Source organism: Elgaria multicarinata, chromosome 2, assembly GCF_023053635.1.
Source record: "Elgaria multicarinata webbii isolate HBS135686 ecotype San Diego chromosome 2, rElgMul1.1.pri, whole genome shotgun sequence".
Lineage (NCBI taxonomy): Eukaryota > Metazoa > Chordata > Lepidosauria > Squamata > Anguidae > Elgaria > Elgaria multicarinata.
The window spans coordinates 128887471-128912478 of NC_086172.1; the positions used below are offsets into that span (position 1 = coordinate 128887471).

General features: G+C 42.5%; 1 protein-coding gene across 1 annotated transcript in view; it reads left to right on the plus strand.

Moving 5' to 3' along the window:
* Positions 1 to 24668, plus strand: part of PLA2G4F (phospholipase A2 group IVF) — a 39017-nt gene extending 14349 nt beyond the window's left edge. Inside the window, exons 7-20 of the mRNA XM_063117672.1 lie at positions 586 to 652; positions 2101 to 2270; positions 2351 to 2464; positions 3334 to 3371; positions 4803 to 4938; positions 8990 to 9126; positions 10111 to 10333; positions 10885 to 10999; positions 11794 to 11931; positions 13908 to 14015; positions 18709 to 18903; positions 19185 to 19351; positions 21226 to 21412; positions 22946 to 24668. Of these exons, the coding sequence (XP_062973742.1) occupies positions 586 to 652; positions 2101 to 2270; positions 2351 to 2464; positions 3334 to 3371; positions 4803 to 4938; positions 8990 to 9126; positions 10111 to 10333; positions 10885 to 10999; positions 11794 to 11931; positions 13908 to 14015; positions 18709 to 18903; positions 19185 to 19351; positions 21226 to 21412; positions 22946 to 23172 (2022 nt within the window). The 3' untranslated portion in view covers positions 23173 to 24668. The remainder of the gene's footprint in view (positions 1 to 585; positions 653 to 2100; positions 2271 to 2350; positions 2465 to 3333; positions 3372 to 4802; positions 4939 to 8989; positions 9127 to 10110; positions 10334 to 10884; positions 11000 to 11793; positions 11932 to 13907; positions 14016 to 18708; positions 18904 to 19184; positions 19352 to 21225; positions 21413 to 22945) is intronic.
* The last annotated feature ends 340 nt before the right edge of the window (positions 24669 to 25008 follow it).

Genomic DNA, 25008 nt, shown 5'->3' on the forward strand with positions numbered 1-25008 from the left:
TGATATGAGAGCCTTTTCCATTTTTCATCTGCTAGAGATATTAGAGTACTAGTCAGCAACTAGTTTACTTCTCTTTGTAAATGTGGGAGGATAAGAGTCACCTCCCCACTGCTTCAGTGTAGCAAAGTTCTACATTCCTTTCTTTCCTTTGTGCTATTTTAAATTAAGAGAGCAAGAGAGATTAAAGCATAACAGTATGTCAGAGAGGTCTTTCCTCTTGGCAATGTGGTTTCCTTTCACTTGATTTATTTGTCTTTGTCTCTCAATCCTCCACAAAAGAGACTGGCAGTCATGTGCCTCCCTCCCTGCCCCCAGGTCCAGATTGAGTGGTTACTGCCAGTTGCCAAGCCCTCTCTAGAATAATCTTGTTTATATTTTCAACTTTCAAGGAACCCTTTCCACATTGATTTGTCTGCTGTGTGTTGTAAAAAGATCTGGGTCATGGTTTACATGCACAATTAGTTCATACAGAATGTTCAGTTATTGAACTGTGCTGTAAACTACTCCTGACAATTCCCTTAGGAGCACTGAAACCTTTTTCAAAACAAGTGTTTTTAATGTTGTTTTTTTAAAAAAATGATGTAGGCTTATCCTTGCCTTCGCCTACAAGGAGTAATTAACAAGGATGAAAAGTCAAAGCTGAGAGAACAAGGTAGGTCTGTTTTATTGTTCAGTCCCTCACTCCCATCATGGTTTCAAAGTAGATAAAATTGTGACAGTGCTTTTATTTGTGCATTATATATGTTAGTAGAGGTAATGTAGTTTTCATAAAATAAATATTAAATCTGCATTAAAAGGCAGGTGGTTCTCAAAAGCACCAGTGAAACAAAGAGCAACGGAATCACAACCATAGTTCTGAACTATAATAATAATAATAATAATAATAATAATAATAATAATAAAAATAATAAAAAATAAAAATAAAAATAAAAATAAAATAATAATAATAATAATAATAATAATAATAATAATAATAACTATGTATAGCCCAACAGTTAGATGAGGCTTTTATCAATTTGGGCTCAGAAAGGATGGAGATGGATGGGTAAAAATTTGAGCCCCAAGTGTGTAACCTTCAACCTTATGCTTCATTATGTTTGTGTGAATGTGTAACTCTGTTTAGAATAATTAGAAATTACTTTTGTGATAGTAGATATCGTTTGAGCTATTTGGAATGAATGACCTATGTGCCAAGAAGTCCCTATTTTAACTCTCAGTTCACTTGTGAGACCATTGGATGGACTTGCGAAAATGACTTTCATTATGGCTCTCCCCTCCCCTCCCCATCTGTACTATTGGGAAGATAATACTTGCCCATTTCACTTTCTGTCTCAGTTGTGTCACCAGTCCTTCCTGGCTCTTTCCTCCTTCCCCACCCAGGGTAATGCATGTGTTGCCCTTAGGGAGATGGCATCACCACAAGTGTAATAAAATATGCAACAGGGAAAGAAGATGCTAACACATCTCTTTGCCCAGCATAAATATTTGTTAAAGAAGCAGGTCTGGCCCAAGACATTTTAATGGGTGAGGTGAAGAACAAGATGGCACCCCTCTAATTCCATGTACAAAGACCAACTGGACTGGCAGTTTAATCTTTCTATGAGACTACACCCTCCAATGCACCTGAAGGCAGCAGGCTAGATTAAATGGAGACAGAGCAGCTGCTGCCTAAGGCGTCTGCCTAATGGCAAGTCCGGTCTTGCAGAGAAGGATGTTAATATTATCATTTCCATTCTGTTTTATTCAGTTTTAGAAAAAAAGTGTTTATTCCCACAAGTTTTTAAACTACTATAGAAATTTGCCACTACTACTCAGTAAATTTCTTTGTATAGACTTGTATACCTAGATATCATGTATTTCTAGAAAAAAAATTAATGTGTGGAGGAGGAATTAGTCTTCAGTCTTCTCAGAATTCAAATTTAAACCAAAGTGAACATTACTATCCATTAAAATCAATGAAATGGGGGTTAAGATCTTCTCCATGGTATAAGTGTTTGGCACTTTGGTTGCTCTGTCATTTCTAATAGTAGTCTCTACTTATGCATTGTACTGTTTTTCTCTTGACAATATATGTCCTAAATCTCTCACTGTCACCTTTAGGAAGCGGTCAGCTCAAGTTTTCACTTCCAGGAGCCTATGAGAAGCAGTTGAGCATCCCTTGCAAATCAGACTCCGATCTGAATTCTGGGATCCCATTTGTCTTTCATGTAGGCAAAGAAATGTGTTCAAAATTGGATGTGGAGATGGAACGAACGATTACAGTCCTTCAGGTGAGAAATGGCTATGCACTTTCATTCTAGAATGCTTACAAACTTGCCTTTCTTATGAAATATACTCTGTTTATTCCCAGGATGGAGTGAGTCCTGACTTTGAAAAGCATAGCACAAATCTTGGATCAGGGACTGTTCTATTGAAGTCACTTCCTCTGGGAAAGGAAGTTGACGTGACTGTTCCGTTAGGAAAGGTAAAACCAATTTTTTACTTTATTATAGTACTCTTTGATAGTTCTGGTGGAAGCTTTTTTTTAAGCATTTATCTTTTGGATATAGATATTCCTAAAATATGGGACAGACAAGAACCAAGTTAATACTGCAATGATTGTTGTGGTATAACTAGGCTTACCAAATTTTTGTTTCAGAAATTCTGGTACCTGGACAGGATTTGGGGGAGTGAAGTCCCATCCCAGCTTCTGCTGGGTTGGCAGGGTGTGTGTGTGCACATAGAATCATAGAATTGTGGAGTTGGAAGGGACCACAAGGATCATTTAGTCTAACCCTGAGACTTCTGGCCAGCTTAGATCCTATTTATCTAAGGCATGCCTGAAAAACGTGTGTACCATTGGACTGAGTGTTGCCTACCAGCCATAGTATGATTGTAAAACTATAAGAATTGTCAATGACCTGAAAGACTGAAATCTCTCTGATATCTGACTTGTTAGGCAGGCCTGACTTAAGGTATACAGCTATTATATGTTCTTCCCAGTCCCCTGCCACCAAACGGTATCATGCATGCATACACACACACACACACACACACACACACAGAGGAATTTACAAGGCCAACTTTCTGGATGGCCTTTTCATGCTTTTTTAATTTAGGCACTTAAGATGGTAGGATTGCCTGGGGAGGTGTGTTCTCTGTTCCTACTGTGTAGTGGGTAAGATCCAGCAAAATGGGGCCAGAGTAAGATCCCTGATTCCTGATGGGGATGGGTGGGGATCTAAGGGTCCGATATTCACTATCCAGTCAGTGAAGCAAGTATGGATTTATTAATTAGGAATTCTGGTTATCTTCCTTTCAACTTCTTTCTGTGTATACTATCTTTTCTCTTAGAGGTTACAAGTTGGTTTACGCATGAAGGCTGAAGAAATGTGAGTGCATCATACTTCTTTGCAGATAAAGATAATCTTGTGCTTACAAACAGAACCTGGAGACTCTTTTAGGGGCATAATTTTAATTTCCTTTGCTGGACTTATAGCTGTGAGCCAAAGAAAATACTTACCTGTGTTGGTGAAAACCGTGTGTAACTAGAGTGGTTTTAGATAATAATAATAATAATAATAATAATAATAATAATAATAATAATAGTTACCCGCCTCCCTTTTGCTGCAAAGCTCCCAATGCAGAAGAGGCAAGCCATCAAATAGTTTTAAAAACTAGTTTTCCATTTTTGTCTGTCAGAGCTGCCAAACTAACAAGCAAAGTATTGAAGAGTACTTCAGCTGCTCATGCATTTCCAGTGCACTATATATGTGGCTATCATCCGTTTGCATATTTTATTTTCTTGTACTGCAGCCATGATCTAGCTTATTTTTTAAAACCTGTAGCTTTTTGTCTCGAAATTACCCACATCTGTTTTAATTTTTCTTTGGCAGTTAGTTTTATTGCCCTGAGATTCTTGGTGTCCAAAAAGAACTCTTATTTCCAATAAACATCTATGGCCTGTTGTGACACTCTAATAAATTCAGAATATTGGTTGTATGTTATAAGAGCAAGGGACTTCCCGCATTCATTATAACAGATTATTTTATTTTATGTTTATTATTTTGTTTGTGAGGTTTTTGAATTTATTTTAAGCATCAGCCAGGATATGAAACGCCTGCAGGCTCTTAGCACCTCAGGGCATTACATTCGCTGAGTGTGTCTCACACCTGTTCTGAAGGACAGCTGCTCAGTGTTTATTCATTAAGAATGCAATCTTAACTCCCACATTTGCTGGCTGGGGGGTTATGATGGAGTAGACATGCCCTTTCACTGGCAAAGAGGAGCTAATGGCCCCAGGTACACTTGTGGAAAGCTCCACAGGTAGACATCTACTGCCAGCAATGCTTCCACTGGTGGTGTGCCCCAAAACATGGTGTTTCAGGGACAGTGCAGCAGAGGCTTTGGTTCCATTGGATCCAAAATCTGTCCATTCCTCTGTGAGGCCCCAAGACTACAACTCTCATCAGCCGTAGTCATCATGGCCTCCGGTGAGAGATCATGGGAATTGCAGGCTAAAGAATCTGGAGAGCCACACTTTGCCCACTTCTATTCTACATCAGTTGGAAGCGGCTCTCCAGGAGGCTGCCTTCGTGGCACCAGGTTGCCCCTGCTTTTGAGAAAAACTGACACTTTTTCTCCTGCAGGGTGGTGGTAGCTAATTGCGATGCAGAAGGCAGAATGGGTCTTCCACGGTGGTGGGATCAGGGCATCCGTGGAGGGCTGCACTAAAGTCTTTGTGGGGGCACAAGTTGTGAACTTCTGCTTTAAGGTATGCATGCTCATTATTTTTCTCTCTTTAACACTATTCTCTAAACCAGGACAGGGGATCTTGATGTACGTCTTGGTTTTGATCTTTGTAAAGAAGAGCGAAGATTTTTGGACAAAAGGAAGGAAATAGTATCTCAGGCACTAAAGAAGGCACTCAGATTGAGAGAGGACCCCAGTAAAGATGAGGTACAGCTTAGTAGAAATAAAATAATGAGGCATTTTAATATTTATGAATATATTGCATATATTTTACTTTATATATGTTATGTGTATTTAATTTAGTTAATGTCTCTTTCCTCACAATATTATTTTTATAAAAATTATCCAAAACCTTTACTGGTTAAGGGAACATCTTATGGCCTCTAGACAACATCTGACAGCACTAACCTTGGAGCCAGGAATCGGAGTTCTGACCCCTTCTCCCTCTCACAGCTGATGCAGAAAGAACTGCACTATCTGCTTCTCTGTGACTGGGGGAAAAGGTGGCATTTCGGTGGGCAGGGAGGGAAGGAGATTGGAGAGGCCAGAGCATGAGCTGTGCTGAGGCTTCTCCAGCCTCCTTCCCTCCCCATCCAAGATACTTTTGCTAGATGGGCAAAAAGCCTGTCTAGCGAAAATAGAGACTGGGAGGACAGGGAAGCAAAGATCACCTCCACTGCTCCTCTCACCCTGCATAAGATGGTTGTAAGCCTCCAAGTTTGCAGGATTGCAGTCATTACAGTAAGATTGCACCCTAATTATTAGTATAATAATAGAAATAATTTTATTAATACTAAGAATTATTAGTATAATAGGAATGTCTGTCTGTAACATTTTGTAAACCGCCCAGAGAGCTTCGGCTATGGGGCAGTATATAAATGAAATAAATAAATAAAGTAAAACCCATGTTGCCATGGGCGCTAATAGTCTGAGGGCGAAACATACTGCAAATTGCAATTCTGGGTAGCACTGGGCATTAAGAAAATTCCACCTGTTGGGAAGCCCAAAAGGAGTTGGACTTTTTAAGTTGTTGTACCAGCAGATGATGCTAATGATGTACTCCTGTCTCTGCTATTAAAGCTCGAGCTTTGAACTTTTTCAAAGATTCAAAATTCTCTGCATGCTCAAGCTTCAGTTTGAAATAAAAATGAGCAAAATCAGTCTGGCAGATCTCAAGTAACAAGCCTTACACTACCATATTCTTGTATTATTATTATTATTATTATTATTATTATTATTATTATTATTATTATTATTTATTTATATAGCACCATCAATGTACATGGTGCTGTACAGAGTAAAACAGTAAATAGCAAGACTCTGCCGCATAGGCTTACAATCTAATAAAATCATAGTAAAACAATAAGGAGGGGAAGAGAAGGCAAACAGGCACAGGGTAGGGTAAGCAGGCACCGGGTAGGGTAAAACTAACAGTATAAAGTCTGCACAACATCAAGTTTTAAAAGCTTTAGGAAAAAGAAAAGTTTTTAGTTGAGCTTTAAAAGCTGCGATTGAACTTGTAGTTCTCAAATGTTCTGGAAGAGCGTTCCAGGCGTAAGGGGCAGCAGAAGAAAATGGACGGAGCCGAGCAAGGGAAGTAGAGGCCCTTGGGCAGGCGAGAAACATGGCATCAGAGGAGCGGAGAGCACGAGTGGGGCAATAGTGTGAGATGAGAGAGGAGAGATAGGAAGGAGCTAGACCGTGAAAAGCTTTGAAGGTTAACAGGAGAAGTTTATATTGGATTCTGAAGTGAATTGGAAGCCAATGAAGAGATTTCAGAAGCGGAGTAACATGGTCAGAGCAGCGAGCCAAGAAGATGATCTTTGCGGCAGAGTGGTGAACAGAAACCAATGGACTGATGTGAGAAGAAGGAAGGCCAGAGAGAAGAAGGTTGCAGTAGTCCAACCGTGAAATAACCAGTGCATGAACAAGCGTCTTGGCGGAAGAGACAGACAAAAATGATCGAATCCTGGCAATATTATACAGGAAAAAACGACAAGATTTAGCTACTGCCTCAATATGAGGAATAAAGGAGAGCGAGGAATCAAATATAAAGCCAAGGCTACGAGCTTCCTTGACCGGAGTAAGCGTAACATCATTGACAGTAAGAGAGAATGAGAGATGAGGAGAAGGTTTAGGAGGAAAAACGAGCAATTCAGTCTTTGCCATATTGAGTTTCAAACGACGATGAAGCAGCCAAGCTGAGATATCTGAAAGACATGCCGAGATACGATTGTGAACATCAGGAGAAAGTTCCGGAGATGACAGATATAGTTGTGTATCATCGGCGTACAGATGATATTGGAGGCCATGAGATTGAATAAGCTTGCCCAAGGGCAACATGTATAAGGAAAACAACAACGGGCCAAGCACCGAGCCTTGCGGAACCCCTACTGAAAGGGGAAAGGAGGAAGACGAGCTGCCATTAGTCAACACGCTGAAAGAGCGACCCGCTAGATAGGAGGCAAACCAGTTATAGACAGAGCCACAAAATCCAAGGTCATGAAGGGAATCTAAGAGAAGATCATGATCAACCGTGTCAAAGGCTGCAGTTAGATCAAGGAGAATAAGAACGAAATAATGGCCTTTAGACTTGGCAGTAAGGAGATCATTGGTGATCTTAGTAAGGGCTGTTTCGGTGGAATGCAGAGAATGGAATCCAGATTGAAGTGGATCCAAAGCAGAGTTACTAGAAAGAAAGTCAAGGCAGCGAGAGTAGACCGCCCGCTCCAGGATCTTTGAAACAAACGGCAACAAAGAGACAGGTCGGTAGTTAGACAGAGATAGCCTATCAAGAGTAGGTTTCTTGAGAATGGGAGAGACTGTAGCATGTTTAAAAGCAGAAGGAAATGAACCAGAGGACAGAGAAAGATTAATAATATGAAGCAAGGAAGGGAGGATAGCAGGAATAAGATTAATAAAGACATGAGAAGGAATCGGATCACGAGAACAAGTGGAAGGCTTCGAAGAGCGCAGTATTGTAGACAGTTCATCCGCTGAGACCGAAGGAAACGCAGAGAAATTTGCAGGAGGAACTGACAGATGAGGAACAGGAACTGGAAGAGGAGCAGAGCTGGCCAGATCAGAGCGGATAGTTTGGATTTTAGCATTGAAAAAAGAGGCAAAGTTATTAGCAGACAGAGAGGCGGGGAGAGATGGCGGATTAGGCTTCAGAAGAGAATTGAAGGACGCAAAGAGCCGCTGAGGATGCCTAGCATTTGACTGGATCAGCGTTGAGTAGTACGGCTGTTTGGCCAATGAAATGGCAGAAGAGAAAGAGGAGAGTACAAATTTGTAATGGACAAAGTCCGCCCTGTCCCTGGTCTTACGCCAAAGGCGTTCAGCTGCCCGGGAACAAGAGCGAAGGTAGCGGAGGAAAGAGGTGAGCCACGGCTGGGGTTGAGAAGGGCGAACTATCCAAGTTGTAGATGGAGCAAGGTTATCAAGAGTTGAAGATAAGGAGGAATTAAAGGAGGAGACAGCTGAGTCCAAGGAGACAGCCGAAAAGACAGAAGGAAGGGAGGAGGCTAGAGACTGAGAAAAAGCCTCATAATTGATAGATTGCAAGTTGCGACAAGAGCGAGAAGCGGGACGTGAAGGAGGAGGATTATGAGTAATATTGAAAGAAACTAGGGGCCCTTCCACACGTCTGAGTGCACTCTGAGGACGATCGTGAAACTTCCCTGTAAAAGAAACGACGAAAAGACGTCCTCTGCACCGGCACCGGCGCCGGCGCTACCCAGCTTCCTGCTTCCCACCCGGGACGATAGCTCGGCGGAAGAAGGCGGAGGAGAGAGCAGAAGAAGCTCTCTCTCCCAATGTCTTCAAAAAAAGCTCTCCGAGCCGGCCGGGGAGCAGGAAGCTGGGAAAGACGTCCTCGGTGCCGCTGCCGCCGCCGGCACCACCCAGCTTCCTGCTCCCCGGCCGGCTCGGAGAGCTTTTTTTGAAGACGTTGGGAGAGAGAGCTTCTTCTGCTCTCTCCTCCGCCTTCTTCCGCCGAGCTATCGTCCCAGGCGGGAAGCAGGAAGCTGGGTAGCGGCCAGCGCGGAGGACGTCTTTTCGTCGTTTCTTTTACAGGGAAGTTTCACAATCGTCCTCAGAGTGCACTGGGGTCGAATAGATGCGCTTTGGGGACGACGTGTGGAAGGGCCCAAGGTGATGATCTGACAACGGAAAGTGAGCAGTAGAAAAGTCCAACACAGAGCAATTCCAACTTGAATTTTGTTCTCTTGCATTCTCTCCCCCCTTTTTTTTATAGGTTCCTGTTGTAGCAGTCTTAGGATCTGGTGGAGGAATGAGAGCACTGACAGCATTTTATGGCAGCCTGTTTGGACTTCAGAAGCTAAATCTTCTGGACAGTGTCACATACCTGTCTGGCATCTCAGGCTCTACATGGTATGTGAAAGTAACAATTCTTATTCCTTATTTTGCTAAGATGGCGTCCCATTCTAGCATCTGATGAAGCTTATGCTTTTTCACTAAAGACATTTCAACTAGCTTTACAGGTAAAAATGGCTCTTTCAGTATGTATTTTAAAATAGATTCTCATCTGACTTCTCAGTTGCTTCTCTCTCTCTCTCTCTCTCTCTCTCTCTCTCTCTCTCTTTCCTCTCTCTCTCTCTCTCTCTCTCTCTCTCTCTCTCTCTCTCTCTCACACACACACACACACACACACACACACACACACACACACACGTGATGAATGTTTTCCCTCTTTTGCCCATTGCTTTAAAGGGAAATGCCTCCCCTCACTTTGATTTTGTTATCAAATCTTGGCTTGGAAACAATCTCAACTATCCATTTTCTAAAATCACTGCCTCACCTCTTTCCTCAGTTTGGAATTCTCAGGTTTGCTTCAAATACTTCACGTGTGATCATTTTGATAAACTAAAGACAGTTTTTGCCCTCAAGGAGGACATTTGGACTGTGCGAACAAGTTCTTACCCAACATGCAATTTCCCCCCTGGATTTTCTGCATAGTGTGAAATTTTACACTGAAGCCCTGAATCAAGTCGGAATCAATTCTGTGTGATCCAAGTAAAAGCCTTAACATAATAGATGATAGCAAGTCTAGTTCAGAGGTTCTGAGTTATAGATATATTTCAATAGTAAGTCGGGAATATACAGCAAGTATAGAAGTATAATAGCAAAACATCTGAGATATTTCTCTAAATTAATTTACTTCCTGTATAAATTTTAATGCTATTAATCTTTCTCCTTCTGAATATTGGATATTCTTCTCCAGAAAGCCCTGCACAAGATGATCCTGTGCTGTAGGATCTTAGGAATCTTTGGTTTTTATTTAAATAATAATTTATGCATAACTTGAGTCTGATGTAGAAGTTTCTTCTGTTATGTTTCTTATGAAAATATTTCCAGGTGCATGTCAATATTGTACCAAGACTCAGAATGGTCATGGAAAGATCTCCGAGGTGCGATTGACAATGCCCAGGATAAGATGTCCAGCAGTAAAGTAGGAGCTTTTTCTTCAGAGCGGCTGAAGTATTACTTTCAGGAACTGAATGCAATGGAGAATGCTGGTCGGAAAGTGTCATTCACAGACCTCTGGGGGCTTATTGTAGAGTACTTTCTGCAGCAGAAGGTAAGAAAATCTAGGAAAAAAGTACTATTTACCAACATGTTAGTCAACAGTGGGGTAATAATCAAAACTGTTGTTTATCTAGGGGGTACTCTCCACATTGTACTCTCCACATTCAGTTGCTTCCGACTCTTCGTGACTTCATGGACCAACCCACACCAGAGCTTTCTGTCGGCCGTTGCCACCCCTAGGTCAAGTCTGTCACCTCCAGAATATCATCCATTCATCTTGCCCTTGGTCGGCCCCTCTTCCTTTTGCCTTCCACTTTCCCTAGCATCAGCATCTTCTCCAGGGTGTCCTGTCTTCTCATTATGTGGCCAAAGTACTTCAGTTTATAGCATCATAATAATGAACCATGGTGTCGATTAGGATCAGCATTGAGTTGACTATTAGTCCATGCTGAGTTGATTCACTCATCCCCTGCCTCTCTCCCTCCTTCAGTCCTCCTGCTAGTATCCCATCAATCACTGCTGCCAAAAATCTATCTCGTGAATGGCATGAACCCTAATTCACTGCAAAAATTATGGATCTTGTGCCTTCTGTCCTCTACTTAGGAAGATCAATCAAAACTGTCTGACCAGCAGGAAGCCGTGAAAGAAGGGCGGAATCCTTACCCCATCTATGCAGCTGTCAATGTGAGGCCCAATGTTAGTGGTGATGACTTTGCAGGTATAAGGCAGGTTTATTTCTCTCTTGTAAAATCTGTAAGCAGAGTTGCTATTTAGCATGACTTTAGAATGGAGAATTTATGAGCTATTGCACAGATGACACTGTCCTTGCCCAGTAACATAAAGGGCAACAGTGAAGTGAAAAGGATGGGTCTGGGGCTGACTGATGAAGTTAAATAATAAGTACTGGAGAGGGGGAATAATTAGTAGCAGCCAGTATAGGTTAGGGTAATTAGTGGGAGATTCAGGACAGAGAAAAGGAAGTACTGCTTCACAGTACTGATTTGGTAAACTATGCCAAATCATTACATCAGAAGATGTAATGATTTGGATGCCTTTAAAAGTGGTTAGATAAATTCCTATAGTAGAAGGCTACTAGTCTTGATTGTAGCTATGTGCTACCTTAAGTAGCAGAGGCAGTAAGCCTATATACACCAGTTTCTGGGGGACATGGGTGCGAGGGTGTTGTTGCACTCATGTCCTGCTTCTGAGTTCCCACAGACAGCTCGCTGGCCACTATGTGATCAGAATGCTGGACTAGATGGACTGTTGGTCTCATCCAGTATGGCCATTCTTATATTCTCAGGGTGAAATGTGCCAGGAAATGCTTTGCATAAGGTTTAATGGTACTCCATATTTTATTCTGCTTTCTATCTCTCTTAATTTGAAAGCATAGTGCCTTTATCTCTAGTCAGCATGAGAGCAACATCTAAGTCAGCATTTTCATTTGAATGGGATACAGTGAGATTGTTCCCTATAATGTTTCCTGTGTGGCAATGGCATTTTCCCTCTTAGAATGGTGCGAGTTCACTCCCTATGAGGTTGGATTTCGCAAGTACGGTGCTTTCGTTCGAACAGAAGACTTCGACAGTGAGTTCTTCATGGGAAGGCTGATTAAGAAACATCCTGAGCCTAAGATCTGCTACCTCCAGGGTATGGATACTATATATAAAACAGCTGGATAAATTCATGAAGCATATTGTGTGGTTCCCTTCTGATGCCTCAGTTGTGGCACACAGGATTTTTTTTGTCTGGGGCTGCTTTTGTGAGTTGAGAAGAAATTTCCTTGCAGGTCAGGTTGACAGTGATGTGGGTTGGGATTTATTTGCTTTCTGTTGTGATTTGACTTTTGTGGGAGTCATGAAAAGCTGTTCCCTCTGAAAACAGAGTCTCTGCAGCACACTTATTCTCTATTTGTAAGATAGGTGACATTGAATAATGTGGATTGATCTATTGAGGACTGGTGGATTGATTGTCCTTTTTGGAGGTGGTAGGACCAATTGCCCTTTGGCACCTTTCAGTTCTCAAATTTTGAAGCGTGCTACTCCTGAGGCACAGCCTTACAAACACTTGACAGCTTGTCCACCTGATCCTTGGTCATGTGGCATTCTGTACGCCTTCCCCATTTTCTCAAAAATGATCTAAAATATTTTCTGAGGGAAGGAGAGAGGGTACAGAATATTTCTTCAAGCTACTTAAAAGTGACTGTTTTGTCCAGATAATGTGTTGGAGTTAGATTCAGGACAACCTGTTTCGAATGTCACCCCCAACTGTAGTCTCTTTGGACAATCTTCAGCTATTTGCTGTACCTCATAAGTAATAGTGGCCTTCCCTAACAGAGATGAGAGGACTAAATGTATTGACATTTAAAGCCCTAAACGGTTTGGGGCCAGGTTATTTGAAGGAACGCCTCCTCCCATATGTACCTGCCCGGACCTTAAGATCATCTACAGGGGCCCTTCTCCGTGAGCCCCTGCCAAAGGAAGTGAGGCAGGTGGCTACTAGGAGGAGGGCTTTCTCCGCTGTGACACCCTGGTTGTGGAATGAGCTCCCCAGAGAGGTCCGCCTGGCGCCTACACTGTACTCCTTTCGTCGCCAGCTGAAGACCTTTTATTCTCTCAGTATTTTAACACTTAATTTTAACTTAAATTTAAATTTTACTGTTTTAACTCTGTATTTTAATCTTATATCAATTTTGCTGCATGGTTTTATCCTGGTTGTGCTTTTTATACTGTATTTTGTATTTGTGCTTTTAACCTGTTGGTTGTTTTATTATGGTTTTAATTTTTGTGAACCGCCCAGAGAGCTTCGGCTATTGGGCGGTATAAAAATGTAATAAATAAATAAATAAATAAATATAAATAAATAAATAAATAAACAAATTATACTAGAAAGTATGATTCACATTTAAAATGCTGCTGCTATAATGAAGATGGAATGAATCTTGAAAGACTGTGGTTGAGAATAAAAACAATCTATTCAAGTTTAGAAGTTTCTCTTCAAGATCCCAGCGAAGCTCTTATGAGAAGCATTTCTCAGTAGCTTTAGTGCTACATGTGTTACAGCAATGTATTGCTATGGGGGACAGTCCTCAAACTTGAATCAGATTTTTATGGCTTTGTTATTTTTGAGCTTTACTTTTTTGTATGGATAACTATTTGTAGACTTTTTGCCATGCCTGGGTGGAAGGATGATGATCTACTGAATGTTTTTTTGACAGACGTTGTACCCTGCATTTATTTTCTGAAGATGTGTAAGTGTACAAGGGCATGCAATATTTTAACTTAATCAGCAGCTAGATTCACCTGAGGCAGCCATGCAACATTTTGAAATAAATTCACAGGCCATAGCTTTAAGCTGAAAACAATAACTTGTTGCAGCTTTTGTGTTCATGACTTCATGCGTGCTATTTTGAAATGATCTGACAGGAGTTTCTTTGAAACTCCAAGGAGGCACACAAATCAAAAATCAGAAGCAAAGTGTCACTCACAGCTTCTTCATGTGGAGGAGCTGTAATTTAACATTAACTAATGCATGATAAGTATCTTATTTGTACCCTTGCTTCTGTGTTTAGTTTTCTTTGGCACTGTATTACTTTGGATTAAAATACTTTCCTATTCACTCTACAGGGATGTGGGGCAGTGCCTTCGCTGCCAGTCTGGATGATGTATTTTTGAAGGTGGTTGGTTCAGGACTGAGCTTTCTAGAATCTTTGGGTGATGTTGTCAAAGTTATCGGTAAGGAAGGAAGTTGCTCGATCATATTTTGCACAATAATACCTTTGTGTTAGATTACTTTGGGTTTTCCAATGTGTGAACCTTCCCATTAACATAATGTTGAAATGTCTGAAGATTGTTGTGGAATAGAACAGCTAATTACAGACGAGGCACATGCACACTTGTGATAGTTGAACCCTTTGTTCTATTAATGTCATCAAAATGGAACTCCCACTGGCTAAAGCATGAAGCTTTAGAGATGATGATTTTAACTTTGTCCTCAAGAAAGAAGAGGGGCTACTTCATTGCTGGTGGATTGTCACTGTCTTTACAGGGAAGTGATAGCCCTGTATTTTGTTTTGTTTTAAATGTTAAAAAACATGCTTCCTTCAAAAAAGTCCCATTGAAATAAATGATATTAAGAGTGTGTGAGGCCAACCAGGAACTTCTGTGTCAGCGTTGAGAGTTAATCCCAGATACCTTGACTGCTTTCCTTTTACCTTAATTAAAAGGGTTGCTCTCACCCAGCTCTGCCCTCCTGGGTACTCAGTGCAGCACCAGCACAGACTCGAGGGCCGGGGAGGGGGGGTTGCCGTGGTCTATAGAAATACAATCTCCCTCTCTAGGCTTCCTGTTCAGTCGAGTGCTGGTCTGGAGTGTTTGTACTGTGTGTTGGGTACTCGAGACAGATTAGGGATTCTGCTGGTGTACCGTCCACCCCGCTGCCCCACAGTCTCCCTGCCTGAGCTGACGGAGGTTGTCTCGGACCTGGTGTTGAGGACCCCCAGGATGGTGGTTCTGGGGGATCTCAACTTCCATGCCGAGGCTGCTGTATCCGGAGCGGCTCAGGACTTCATGGCTGCCATGACAACCATGGGGCTGTCTCAACATGTCATCGGCCCAACACACGCAAAGGGACACACGCTTGATCTGGTTTTCTCGACTGGGCAGGAGGATGGTGACCTGGAAGTGGGGGAACTAACATCTACCCCCTTGTCATGGTCGGGTCACTTCCTACTGAGGTTTAGACTCTCGGCAGCCTTTCCCCTCTGCAAGGGTGGGGGGCCTATTAAAATGGTCCGCCCCCGGAGGCTAATGGACTCCGATGGATTCCAGAGGGCTCTGGGGGATTTTCCTGCTGATATGGCCGGTGCTCCTGTCGAAGCCCAGGTCGCTCTGTGGAATGCAGAGATGACTCGGGCGGTTGACACGATCGCGCCCAAGCGTCCTCTCCCTCTGAGCAGAGCCCGGTCAGCTCCTTGGTATACACCTGAGCTGAGGGCAATGAAGCAAGAGGGGAGACAGCTAGAACGCAGGTGGAGGAAAACTCGTGCTGGGTCTGAACGAACACGGGTTAGAGCTCACTATCGAGCCTACTCTGTGGTGGTGAGGGTGGCAAAGAGGCAGTTCTTTTCCACCAGCATTGCGTCTTCTCAGTGTCGTCCAGCGGAGCTTTTCCGGGTGGTTCGCGGCCTGTTACACTCTGGGCCAGGGCGAGAGATGGTGGAACCCTCGGTAGCACACTGTGACGAGTTTGCACGGCATTTTGAAGATAAAGTCGCTCAGATTCGTCATGAATTGGACACCACACTTAATGCAGCTCCACTAGTAGAGGTGTTCAGAGCGCCGTCCGGTTCAGTTTTATTGGATGAGTTTCAGTTATTGAGGCCCGAGGATGTGGACAAGGTGCTTGGCCAAGTCCGGTCGACCACCTGTGTGCTTGACCCTTGCCCCTCGTGGCTCATTACATCAAATAAGGAGGGGATCGCCGGCTGGGTCCAGGAGGTTGTAAATGCCTCCTTGAGAGAGGGAGTGGTGCCGGCCTCTTTAAAAGAGGTGGTAATTAGACCACTCCTGAAGAAGCCTAATCTGGACCCGGAGGATGTTAACAACTACAGGCCGGTGGCTAATATCCCTTTCCTGGGCAAGGTGCTTGAGCGGGTGGTTGCAGGACAACTCCAGGCAGTCTTGAATGAAACGGATTATCTAGATCCATTTCAATCGGGTTTCAGGCCTGGTTTTGGAACGGAAACTGCCTTGGTCGCCCTGTGGGATGACCTCTGTCAGGAGAGAGACAGGGGGAGTGCGACCCTGTTGATTCTCCTAGACCTCTCAGCGGCCTTCGATACCATCGACCATGGTATCCTTCTGGATAGGTTGTCTGAGCTGGGAGTTGGAGGTACTGCGTTGCAGTGGTTCCGCTCCTACTTGGATGGCCGATTCCAGAAGGTGGTGCTGGGGGATTATTGCTCTGTGCCGTGGCTCCTAAGCCATGGGGTTCCACAGGGCTCTATCTTATCCCCTATGCTGTTTAACATATACATGAAGCCGCTGGGGGAGGTTATCCGGAGATGTGGACTGAGGTGTCATCAATATGCGGATGATACACAGCTCTACCTTTCCTTTTCATCAAACCCAGGTGAGGCAGTGAGTGTTCTGAACCAGTGCCTGGGCACGGTAATGGACTGGATGAGGGCTAACAAACTGAGACTCAATCCAGATAAGACGGAGGTACTGTTAGCGGGTGGTTCTTCTGTCCGGCGAGGTGATGTTTGCCCTGTCCTGGACGGGGTTGCACTCCCCCTAAAGGATCGGGTCCGTAGTTTGGGGGTGCTCTTGGATCCAGAACTGTCACTTGAGGCACAGGTGAACTCAGTGGCAAAGAGCACCTTTTATCAGCTTAGGTTGATATACCAACTACGCCCTTATCTGGACAGAGATTGCCTAGCTACAGTTATCCATGCTCTGATAACCTCTCGCTTGGATTACTGCAATGCGTTATACGTGGGGCTGCCTTTGAAAACGGTCCGGAAGCTTCAGCTGGTACAAAACAGGGCAGCCCGTCTACTAACAGGGACTGGCTGGCGAGATCACATTACGCCAGTCCTTTTACAACTTCATTGGCTGCCAGTCCAGGTCCGGGCCCGATTCAAAGTGCTGGTATTGACATTTAAAGCCCTAAACGGTTTGGGGCCAGGTTATCTGAAGGAACGCCTCCTCCCATATGTACCTACCCGGACCTTAAGATCATCTACAGGGGCCCTTCTCCGTGAGCCCCTGCCAAAGGAAGTGAGGCAGGTGGCTACTAGGAGGAGGGCTTTCTCCGCTGTGGCACCCCGGTTGTGGAATGAGCTCCCCAGAGAGGTCCGCCTGGCGCCTACACTGTACTGCTTTCGTCGCCAGCTGAAGACCTTTTTATTCACTCAGTATTTTAACACTTAATTTTAACTTAAATTTAAATTTTACTGTTTTAACTCTGTATTTTAATCTTATAATCAACTGTGTGGTTTTATCCTGGTTGTGCTTTTTATACTGTATTTCGTAATTGTGTTTTTAACCTGTTGGATGTTTTTTGTGGTTTTAATTTTTGTGAACCGCCCAGAGAGCTTCGGCTATTGGGCGGTATAAAAATGTAATAAATAAATAAATAAAAGTACAGGTACAGTGTTGGACTTAAACTGGGGACATTTGAATTCAGATCCCTATTCAGCAGTGAAATCTCCTTGGTGACTTTGGGCCAGTCATAATCTTTTAGCATAACAAACCACACAGAGTTGTGAGGATAAAGTAGGGTGGGGGAAATACATATATGCTCTCCTAAGTTCCTTAGAGGAAGGATAGGATAACATGATGATGATGATGATGATGATGATGATGATGATGATAATAAAGGTGGCTTGATCCAGATCATTGTGTAAGTAACCTCCATGCACTGAAGGAATACCAACACACATAATAGAGTCCTGTTTTCCACCTTATCTGTGTGGTGCACACATGGGTTAATCAGTGCACCTGGCTCCTGTCTTTATGGCGGCGCTTTGGCACCACAAAGTGCCTTGCACCCGCACTTGTGTTCCTTCCGACATCTGCACGGGAAGGAATGCAAGTGTGAACTTTCCCTGTCCTTAAAAGTAAAATCAGGGGGCGCCATGGGTTCCGCTGTCAAAAAAGTCGGGTTAAGTGCCCGACTTTTTTGCAGCGGAGTTTCCAGGGTTTGTCCCCAGATGGCTTCGCAATGGGAGCTGCATCATGTAGATGACCTACCCGCTACTGCGAAGCCACCCCAGGGCAAACCCTTTGTGTAGACAGGCACCAGGTCATTATAGTGAAGGGAAGCCTTCCATATTCTTGTCTAGCTCCTACCATCTCCATTTGATCAAGAAATGTGAGTTCGAGCTCACATTCTTTGACTGATCAGAGGGTGGTGGCTTGATAGGAATATGGATGGTGCGCACAGTCCTCTTGGCACTTAGTCAAAGAAAGAAGCAAGGAGAAATGGACTCTGATAAACCCTATGGAGATCCCTCCACACATGGATGTGCTGCAAATGAAGTCAGCTGCCATTTTCTTGGTAGAGAGACAGGGTAGAAAACAGACAAACAAACACATAACAGATCACATGGTAATGTATTTGGAATGCGTTTGAAATGGCTATTTTATTCATAAATGGTAAAGTCATGATGCCATCTTGGATGATGTGTGCAAACTGTGAAACTCCTGATTTGAGCATCATTCTGAATTGTTACGTTCTTCTAGCAGCAAATAAACTGCAAAGTAAAATATCAAATACTTGGATCTTGTACATGTCATCACAAAATGTAAATAGTGTATATGCTAACTGAAGTGTCTGATTCCCAACAAATTATAAGCGTCTCACAGGTTAAATTGGAGAAATAAATTTTTATTACATTGATATTTTGGTTCATGTTTGCAGATGACCGTCGACGATTCCATTTCCGGGATCCTATGAGGTTGAAGACTCGTCTGGTTATACCAGGTGGACCCTTGCTACAAATTTTCCAGGACTTCTTCAAGTCCCGTGTTACAGCTGGAGAAACTTTCAATTTCATGCAAGGCTTGTTCCTCCACAGAGATTATATCAGCCTCAATAGATTTGTGATCTCAAAAGGTAATCTTTTTGGGTATAGAAAAATAATCCCCAAGATTTTTTTAAAAAATCAGTACATGAAGTTCATGCATAGTAGGGAAATCAATTATTTTCTGAGGTAGTGGCAGATCTCCACTAAAATCTAATCAGTTATCAGCTACACACAAGTTTTTCTTCCCATAATACAAGACATTCAATTCAAAAATATGTTTAGATATCCTTGAAGTTCTTGGTTGCTGCTCTATTTTACCATTGCTAAAAGAAAAAACATGAATGTGTTTTATTGTATTGCTTTTATTCAGATACCCATCTGGATGCTTTCCCTAATAAGTTGACTCCAATGGAAGAGAATCTGTACCTAGTGGATGGTGGCTTTTCTATCAATTCTCCTTTTCCTTTGATGCTCCAGCCAGAAAGAGATGTTGATGTCATCCTGTCCTTCAATTACTCTTGGGAAGCACCATTTGAGGTGAGACATATCAAAGAGGCAGGACTCCAGTCCAGTTCCTGCCTGATGCTTCCCTGGCCCAGCATTCTGGAAGAGGGGCAGAGTACAAAACCTGGACAAATGCAAAATACCTAAATCTTCCCAGATGTTAGTTTTATTTAATGTACTTATTCTCAGTGGTATGTTGCATTGGGAGTGAAAATCTGCCTGAGCCCACAAAGGCAGCAGATGCCCCCATGTCTGGCCCTCACAAACCCAGGCGGATGCGCCACAGGATTTTCGCCCCAATGCCAAAGGTGCAGGTCAGGGCAGAACTGTCCCACCCTAACCTGCGCCCCTTGTCCTTTCCCCCCGCTGCATTAACGGTGGCTGCCATTAACAAATCTGGGGGAAATTGTGTATTTTCTCCCTCCACTCTAGTGTGCTTTGCCGAGTCGGCTGCTGGAACAGGGCTGGCTGAGCAGTGCTTGGCGAACTCGTGGGTCGAGTGCTGCATGAATTCCCAAGTCCCTGGTAGTAAATTTTGAAGTGAAGATGCTCGTCGTGGCAGGGCTCATAACCATGCTCCTGAAGAAAGTCAAAAATACTTCCTGTACTGCTATGTCGATCCATATCTATGTATGTGTTGTATGTGTATTGTGCAGTACCTAGCATAATACCCAATTAATTAGAATTGCCTGACAGTCATAAAACAGTGAGCTGGCAAAGGGCGGCATAGCATTTTGGACTTTGGCTGGGTTCACATCTTTGATCCGTTGTTAAATTCACTGGAACACCTTGAGCAAATCACGGTCTGAACCAATCCAACCTGAAAGGGTTTTTATGTGCATAAAGTATATGTGATAGTGGTGTAACCCACATCCATGTAGGCTACCCTGAGCTCAACAGAGAAGGGGTGGAATACAAATAGGAGAAACATTAAAGCACAGCTTTCTATTTATGATACTAGTGAGGCTGATTCTGAACTGTTTATATTAGATTGTAGGGCAATTGTGTTACCAGACTTCTTCATGTCTAGTTCTAGTAGTTTTCAACTCTACCAGCAGTGGATCTTTTATATGGGTCTTAATTGCCCATTCAAGACCAAGCCAAATAGTTTGCATTATGACTGGGATAATTTACAACAATATATTGTTGCTGGGAAAATCCATTATCCCCCACTCCCCACCACAAGCTACTGAACTAAGCTCAGAGGGAACAAGAAAGTTTGGTATGGTCCCAGAGCTTCGACCTTATGAGACCTGGCTCCATTACAACACTGATTATTCAGATTCGTTCTGGTTCAGACTGAGGCCTTAGGTTTATCCTGGGATCGTCCCGGGGTCATCCCTGTTCATGTAAATGACACACAGGGGATCCCAGGAGCAGGCAGGGACAACCCTGGGACAATCCTGGGATAAACCTTAGGTCTAGCTAAGGCCCGAGTCATTCAGAATTTGATTTGTACTCTTTGTGTTGAAACAGTAAACTGTTACAGTTCTGTTCTGGTTCAAGTTCAGGGGAGATGTTTAGATAATGGGTTCTGTTCTGGTTTAGGAAGAAAATACTTAATTCCAGATTTTTGTTTGCATTCAGTTGTCCTTGTAGGTAGGGCAATGTTCATAGAATAGTATAGTTGGAAAGGGCCTATAAGGCCATCGAGTCAATGCAGGAATCTACCCTAAAGCATACCTGACAGAAGGTTGTCCAGCTGCATCTTGAATGCCTCTAGTGTGGGAAAGCCCACACTTGTGGAAGTTGGTATTGTGCTTGGAAGGAAAGCTGGTTTGACAAAAAGATGTATAGTATTAATAGGTTTATTTTTCAAACTCCCTCCTCTGGGGATTTGCATTCAAATACAGGGAAAACATCCTCATTATTTCTGCATAATTTCTTCTGTTCCACTTTGACTACAGGTCTTACAGTTGACTGAAAAGTACTGTGAAGATCGGGCAATTCCTTTCCCGCAAATTACCTTTAACAAAGAAGATGAAGAAAATCCCAAAGAATTTTATATTTTTATGGATGCCAAGAACCCAAAGGCCCCCATTATTCTTCACTTCCCTCTGGTTAATGACACATTCCAGAAATACAAAGCACCAGGTAAGTATTTAAATATACTGCAGTTTAAGGTATCCCACTGTGATTCCCCAGCAAAATATTGATGTTCATTTTGAACTTAGATTTTGGTGTGGTCATTATAGAGCCAAAGCTTTCTGTTTGGGTGACAAGATTAACTGGATGTCCTCAGAGCAGCCTATTTTAAGGAGTGAAACTTGCAAACTTAAATAGTAAATTAGTAACTCCTGTATAAATATGGCTCTGCCCTATCAACCAGTTCTGTCATGCAATGCTGGAGATCTGATCTAGTATTTCAGTAATTTATAATTAACCAGTGGGATGTTCTAAAGCAGCCTTTCCCAGCCTTGGGTCAGCCTGACAAGGCTCTCCAGAGGGGTGGCTGCTCTGGAGAGCCCTGCCGGCTGCTTTCTCACTGTGCCAAACGCCACGGCAGGAGAGCAGCTGGCAGGGGTCTCTGAAGCATCTATGGGAGGTGGAGGTGTTGCACGCTCTGGGTAGGGGTGGGCAAGTAGCGCAATTCAGTGCTTTTCCTGCTCTGCTGCTTGAGGCAGGGGCTTCACCTTGCTTCATGGGAAGGCCAGCACTGCCTTTCCATGGGTCTCGAGATTTTGTTGAAATATCCCTGATTATTTGCAATGCTGATTCGGGATGATGGGAAATTTAGTCAAATAATGGATGCTATTCTTAAGGCATCCGTATTTACATCTTATAAAGTACCCAGATCTTAATTTTTGTCTGAAGCTCCCATTAATCCTAAACCCACCCACCCCACAACTCTGAACGTGAATATCTTTTTCATAGCCCAGTACACACATTGGGAGTACAGGAGCAGTTAACTTCATTGCTAAAGTTGAAGTCATTTTCACAACAAAATTTTATACATTAATTCTGCTTCTCATCCAGAATCCAATAAAAACTTCTCCTGCTGACCTTCAAAGCTTTTCACGGTCTAGCTCCTGCCTATCTCTCCTCTCTCATCTCACACTATTGCCCCGCTCGTGCCCTCCGCTCCTCTGATGCCATGCTTCTCGCCTGCCCAAGGACCTCCACTTCCCTTACTCGGCTTCGTCCTTTTTCTTCTGCTGCCCCTTACGCCTGGAATGCTCTTCCAGAACACTTGAGAACTACAAACTCAATCACAGCTTTTAAAACTCAGCTAAAAACTTTTCTTTTCCCTATAGCTTTTAAATATTGAGTTCGTTCTGACTCTATACTGTTAGCTTCACCCCACCCGGTGCCTATTTACACTTCCTTGTGCCTGTTTGCATTCTCTTTCCCTCCTCATTGTTTACTACAGCTTTATTAGATTGTAAGCCTATGCGGCAGGGTCTTGCTTTTTACTGTGTTATCTGTACAGCACCATGTACATTGATGGTGCTATATAAATAAATAAATAAATAAATAAATAAATAAATAAATAATAATAATAAAATGCATTGTTGCCATGGGAATGTTGCTTTAGGTAGCAGCTCCATCGTAAATACGAGGTAAATGTAATTTTGTATTGAGTGATAGCCCTCATACGATGTATCCTTTCCCCTCCTCTGCCTTTAGGAATAGAACGTGAATTGGAAGAGGAAAAAGCCTTTGGTGATTTTGAAATCGGGGCAAAAGACTCACCTTATCGGACACTAAACTTCACCTATGAGTCCCATGAATTCGACCGACTGGTTGAATTGAGTTGCTATAACGTACTAAATAACAAGGATGCTATTTTGGAAGCATTACACTTGGCTTTAAGCAGGCGAAAGCAAAAAAATCGAACGTCAGTGCTTCCTTGAAAACTGGATCAGGAATGGATTGCAGAGCTTTATGGAAAGTTCAAGTATGAATAACGAATCTGCAAAGTCTCCTTTTTGTCTGAATGGATGTTGCACTATTATATTGTCTACAGACTGTGCTGAAAACTGTTTACTTTTTCATTTTTCTGCTGTTTCTTTGCAGTAAGCAAAGACCCAAGAGAACAAAAAATGGCAATGGTCTTCCAGTAATAAGGGATCTGGTATTTAAGTCTCTGCATGTCCACTGGGGTAAAGATTACCTCTCCATATTGAGGATAGTTTAGAAAGATCTCAAAGTATTGGCTGATGTTTCTCTTGTAAGGTATACTGTTCAGCCACAATCTTGATCTGAATGTCTACTAGGGTGTTTCCAAATGGAAGACACCTAGTACTGTCAGTGAGAAGGCATTGTGCAAATATTCCATCTTTTCTTCCTGAACGAATTGTCTGCAGTGAGAGAAAATATGGAATAATTAATGGGAAAACATGGGAGATTTATGAATTGAAGGCACCTTGAAATTCCATGAATGAGGCAGAGTGATGGTACCACCTAGAAGCACCAGTAGAAACTAAACTAGATGGCAAATATCTTCCTCTTCTCTTGACAGCCATTAGATTTTGAGTCATGTTTTCCCGAAAGGATTTGATAGTTGAATCATGATGAAATCTGTTCCTTTGTTTGCTGAGCCTATTATGATCAAGATTTAGGCAAAGGTGGCTTGCTGATATTGATATTTAATTGATTCTGGGTAAGAAAAATATCTGGGTATTCTTTTTTAGCTTTGACTTAGCAAGTGATTTAGATTTTAGTAAAGTGACAAATTATCTTTTTAACCTAATATGATACTAAAACATTTGAAATCTCCTGCTGTAATAAAGGAGGAGGCTCTTCAAGGCCTGAGTTCCTTGAGTTGAAATTCTTTTTCTACCCTCCTTTACTGACTTTTTGTTTGCCCAGTTTTGTATTTGATAGGGGCTGTGGTGAATAATAGTCATTTTTCTTTGACTTTTCAATGGGACAAAGAAAATTGAAGACCTCTCTTCTTGGCCACACTGGTAATTTTGGAATGGTCTCTGAAAAAAATTAGTGGAGGCAAATTTCTGTGTAGGCCTGGTCTACACAGAAATTTCTCTAACCATTAGCTTATTAAGACTGCTCAGAAAAAATCTGAGAACTTTTCATGTTGTAATTTGGATGAACTGTCCAATACATATGAAATCCACTAGATGAGTGCAAGTTGCGGTTGCTGCTGTATTATGGGATGCAATTACTACTCCTTGAATGATGCACTTACTACACTGGTATCTTCAAATTTAACCTTGGGCTCAGGGGATCAGGTTAATATCAGTGCACAAGGAGGGTTATTTATTTTAAACAATCACTGTGTTTGAACCATTGGGAAATCTTGTCATTGCCTTTGAAATTCACAGAAAACTATATTGTTGTTCACAAAGTTTTGTTAATTTTATTTAATTGTAAAGGAATACACTTACAACAGTACTTTTTATAAATAATAAATAAAATAAATATTTATAATTAATATGATCTATGTAACTTTGAGCATGCGTGTTTTCATTTAGTGGAGCTATGTGGTGCAGTGCTTTATCTGCAGATTGTACATGGGCCTTCTTCTTCTTTATTTTTTATATTTATATCCTGCTACACAGAGCGTTTTTAAGAGTGTCTCAGAGTCTAGTGTTGGTGCAGGCAGAGGCGGCCGGTGGAGGATTTGTTTTAAAAGATCTCCAATTCCCCGTTCCGAGGTCAGAGTGCTGTCTCTGACTTCAGAGAGGGGAATCCCTACTATCCTGTGCCCTTTCAGACAATGTCTAAGG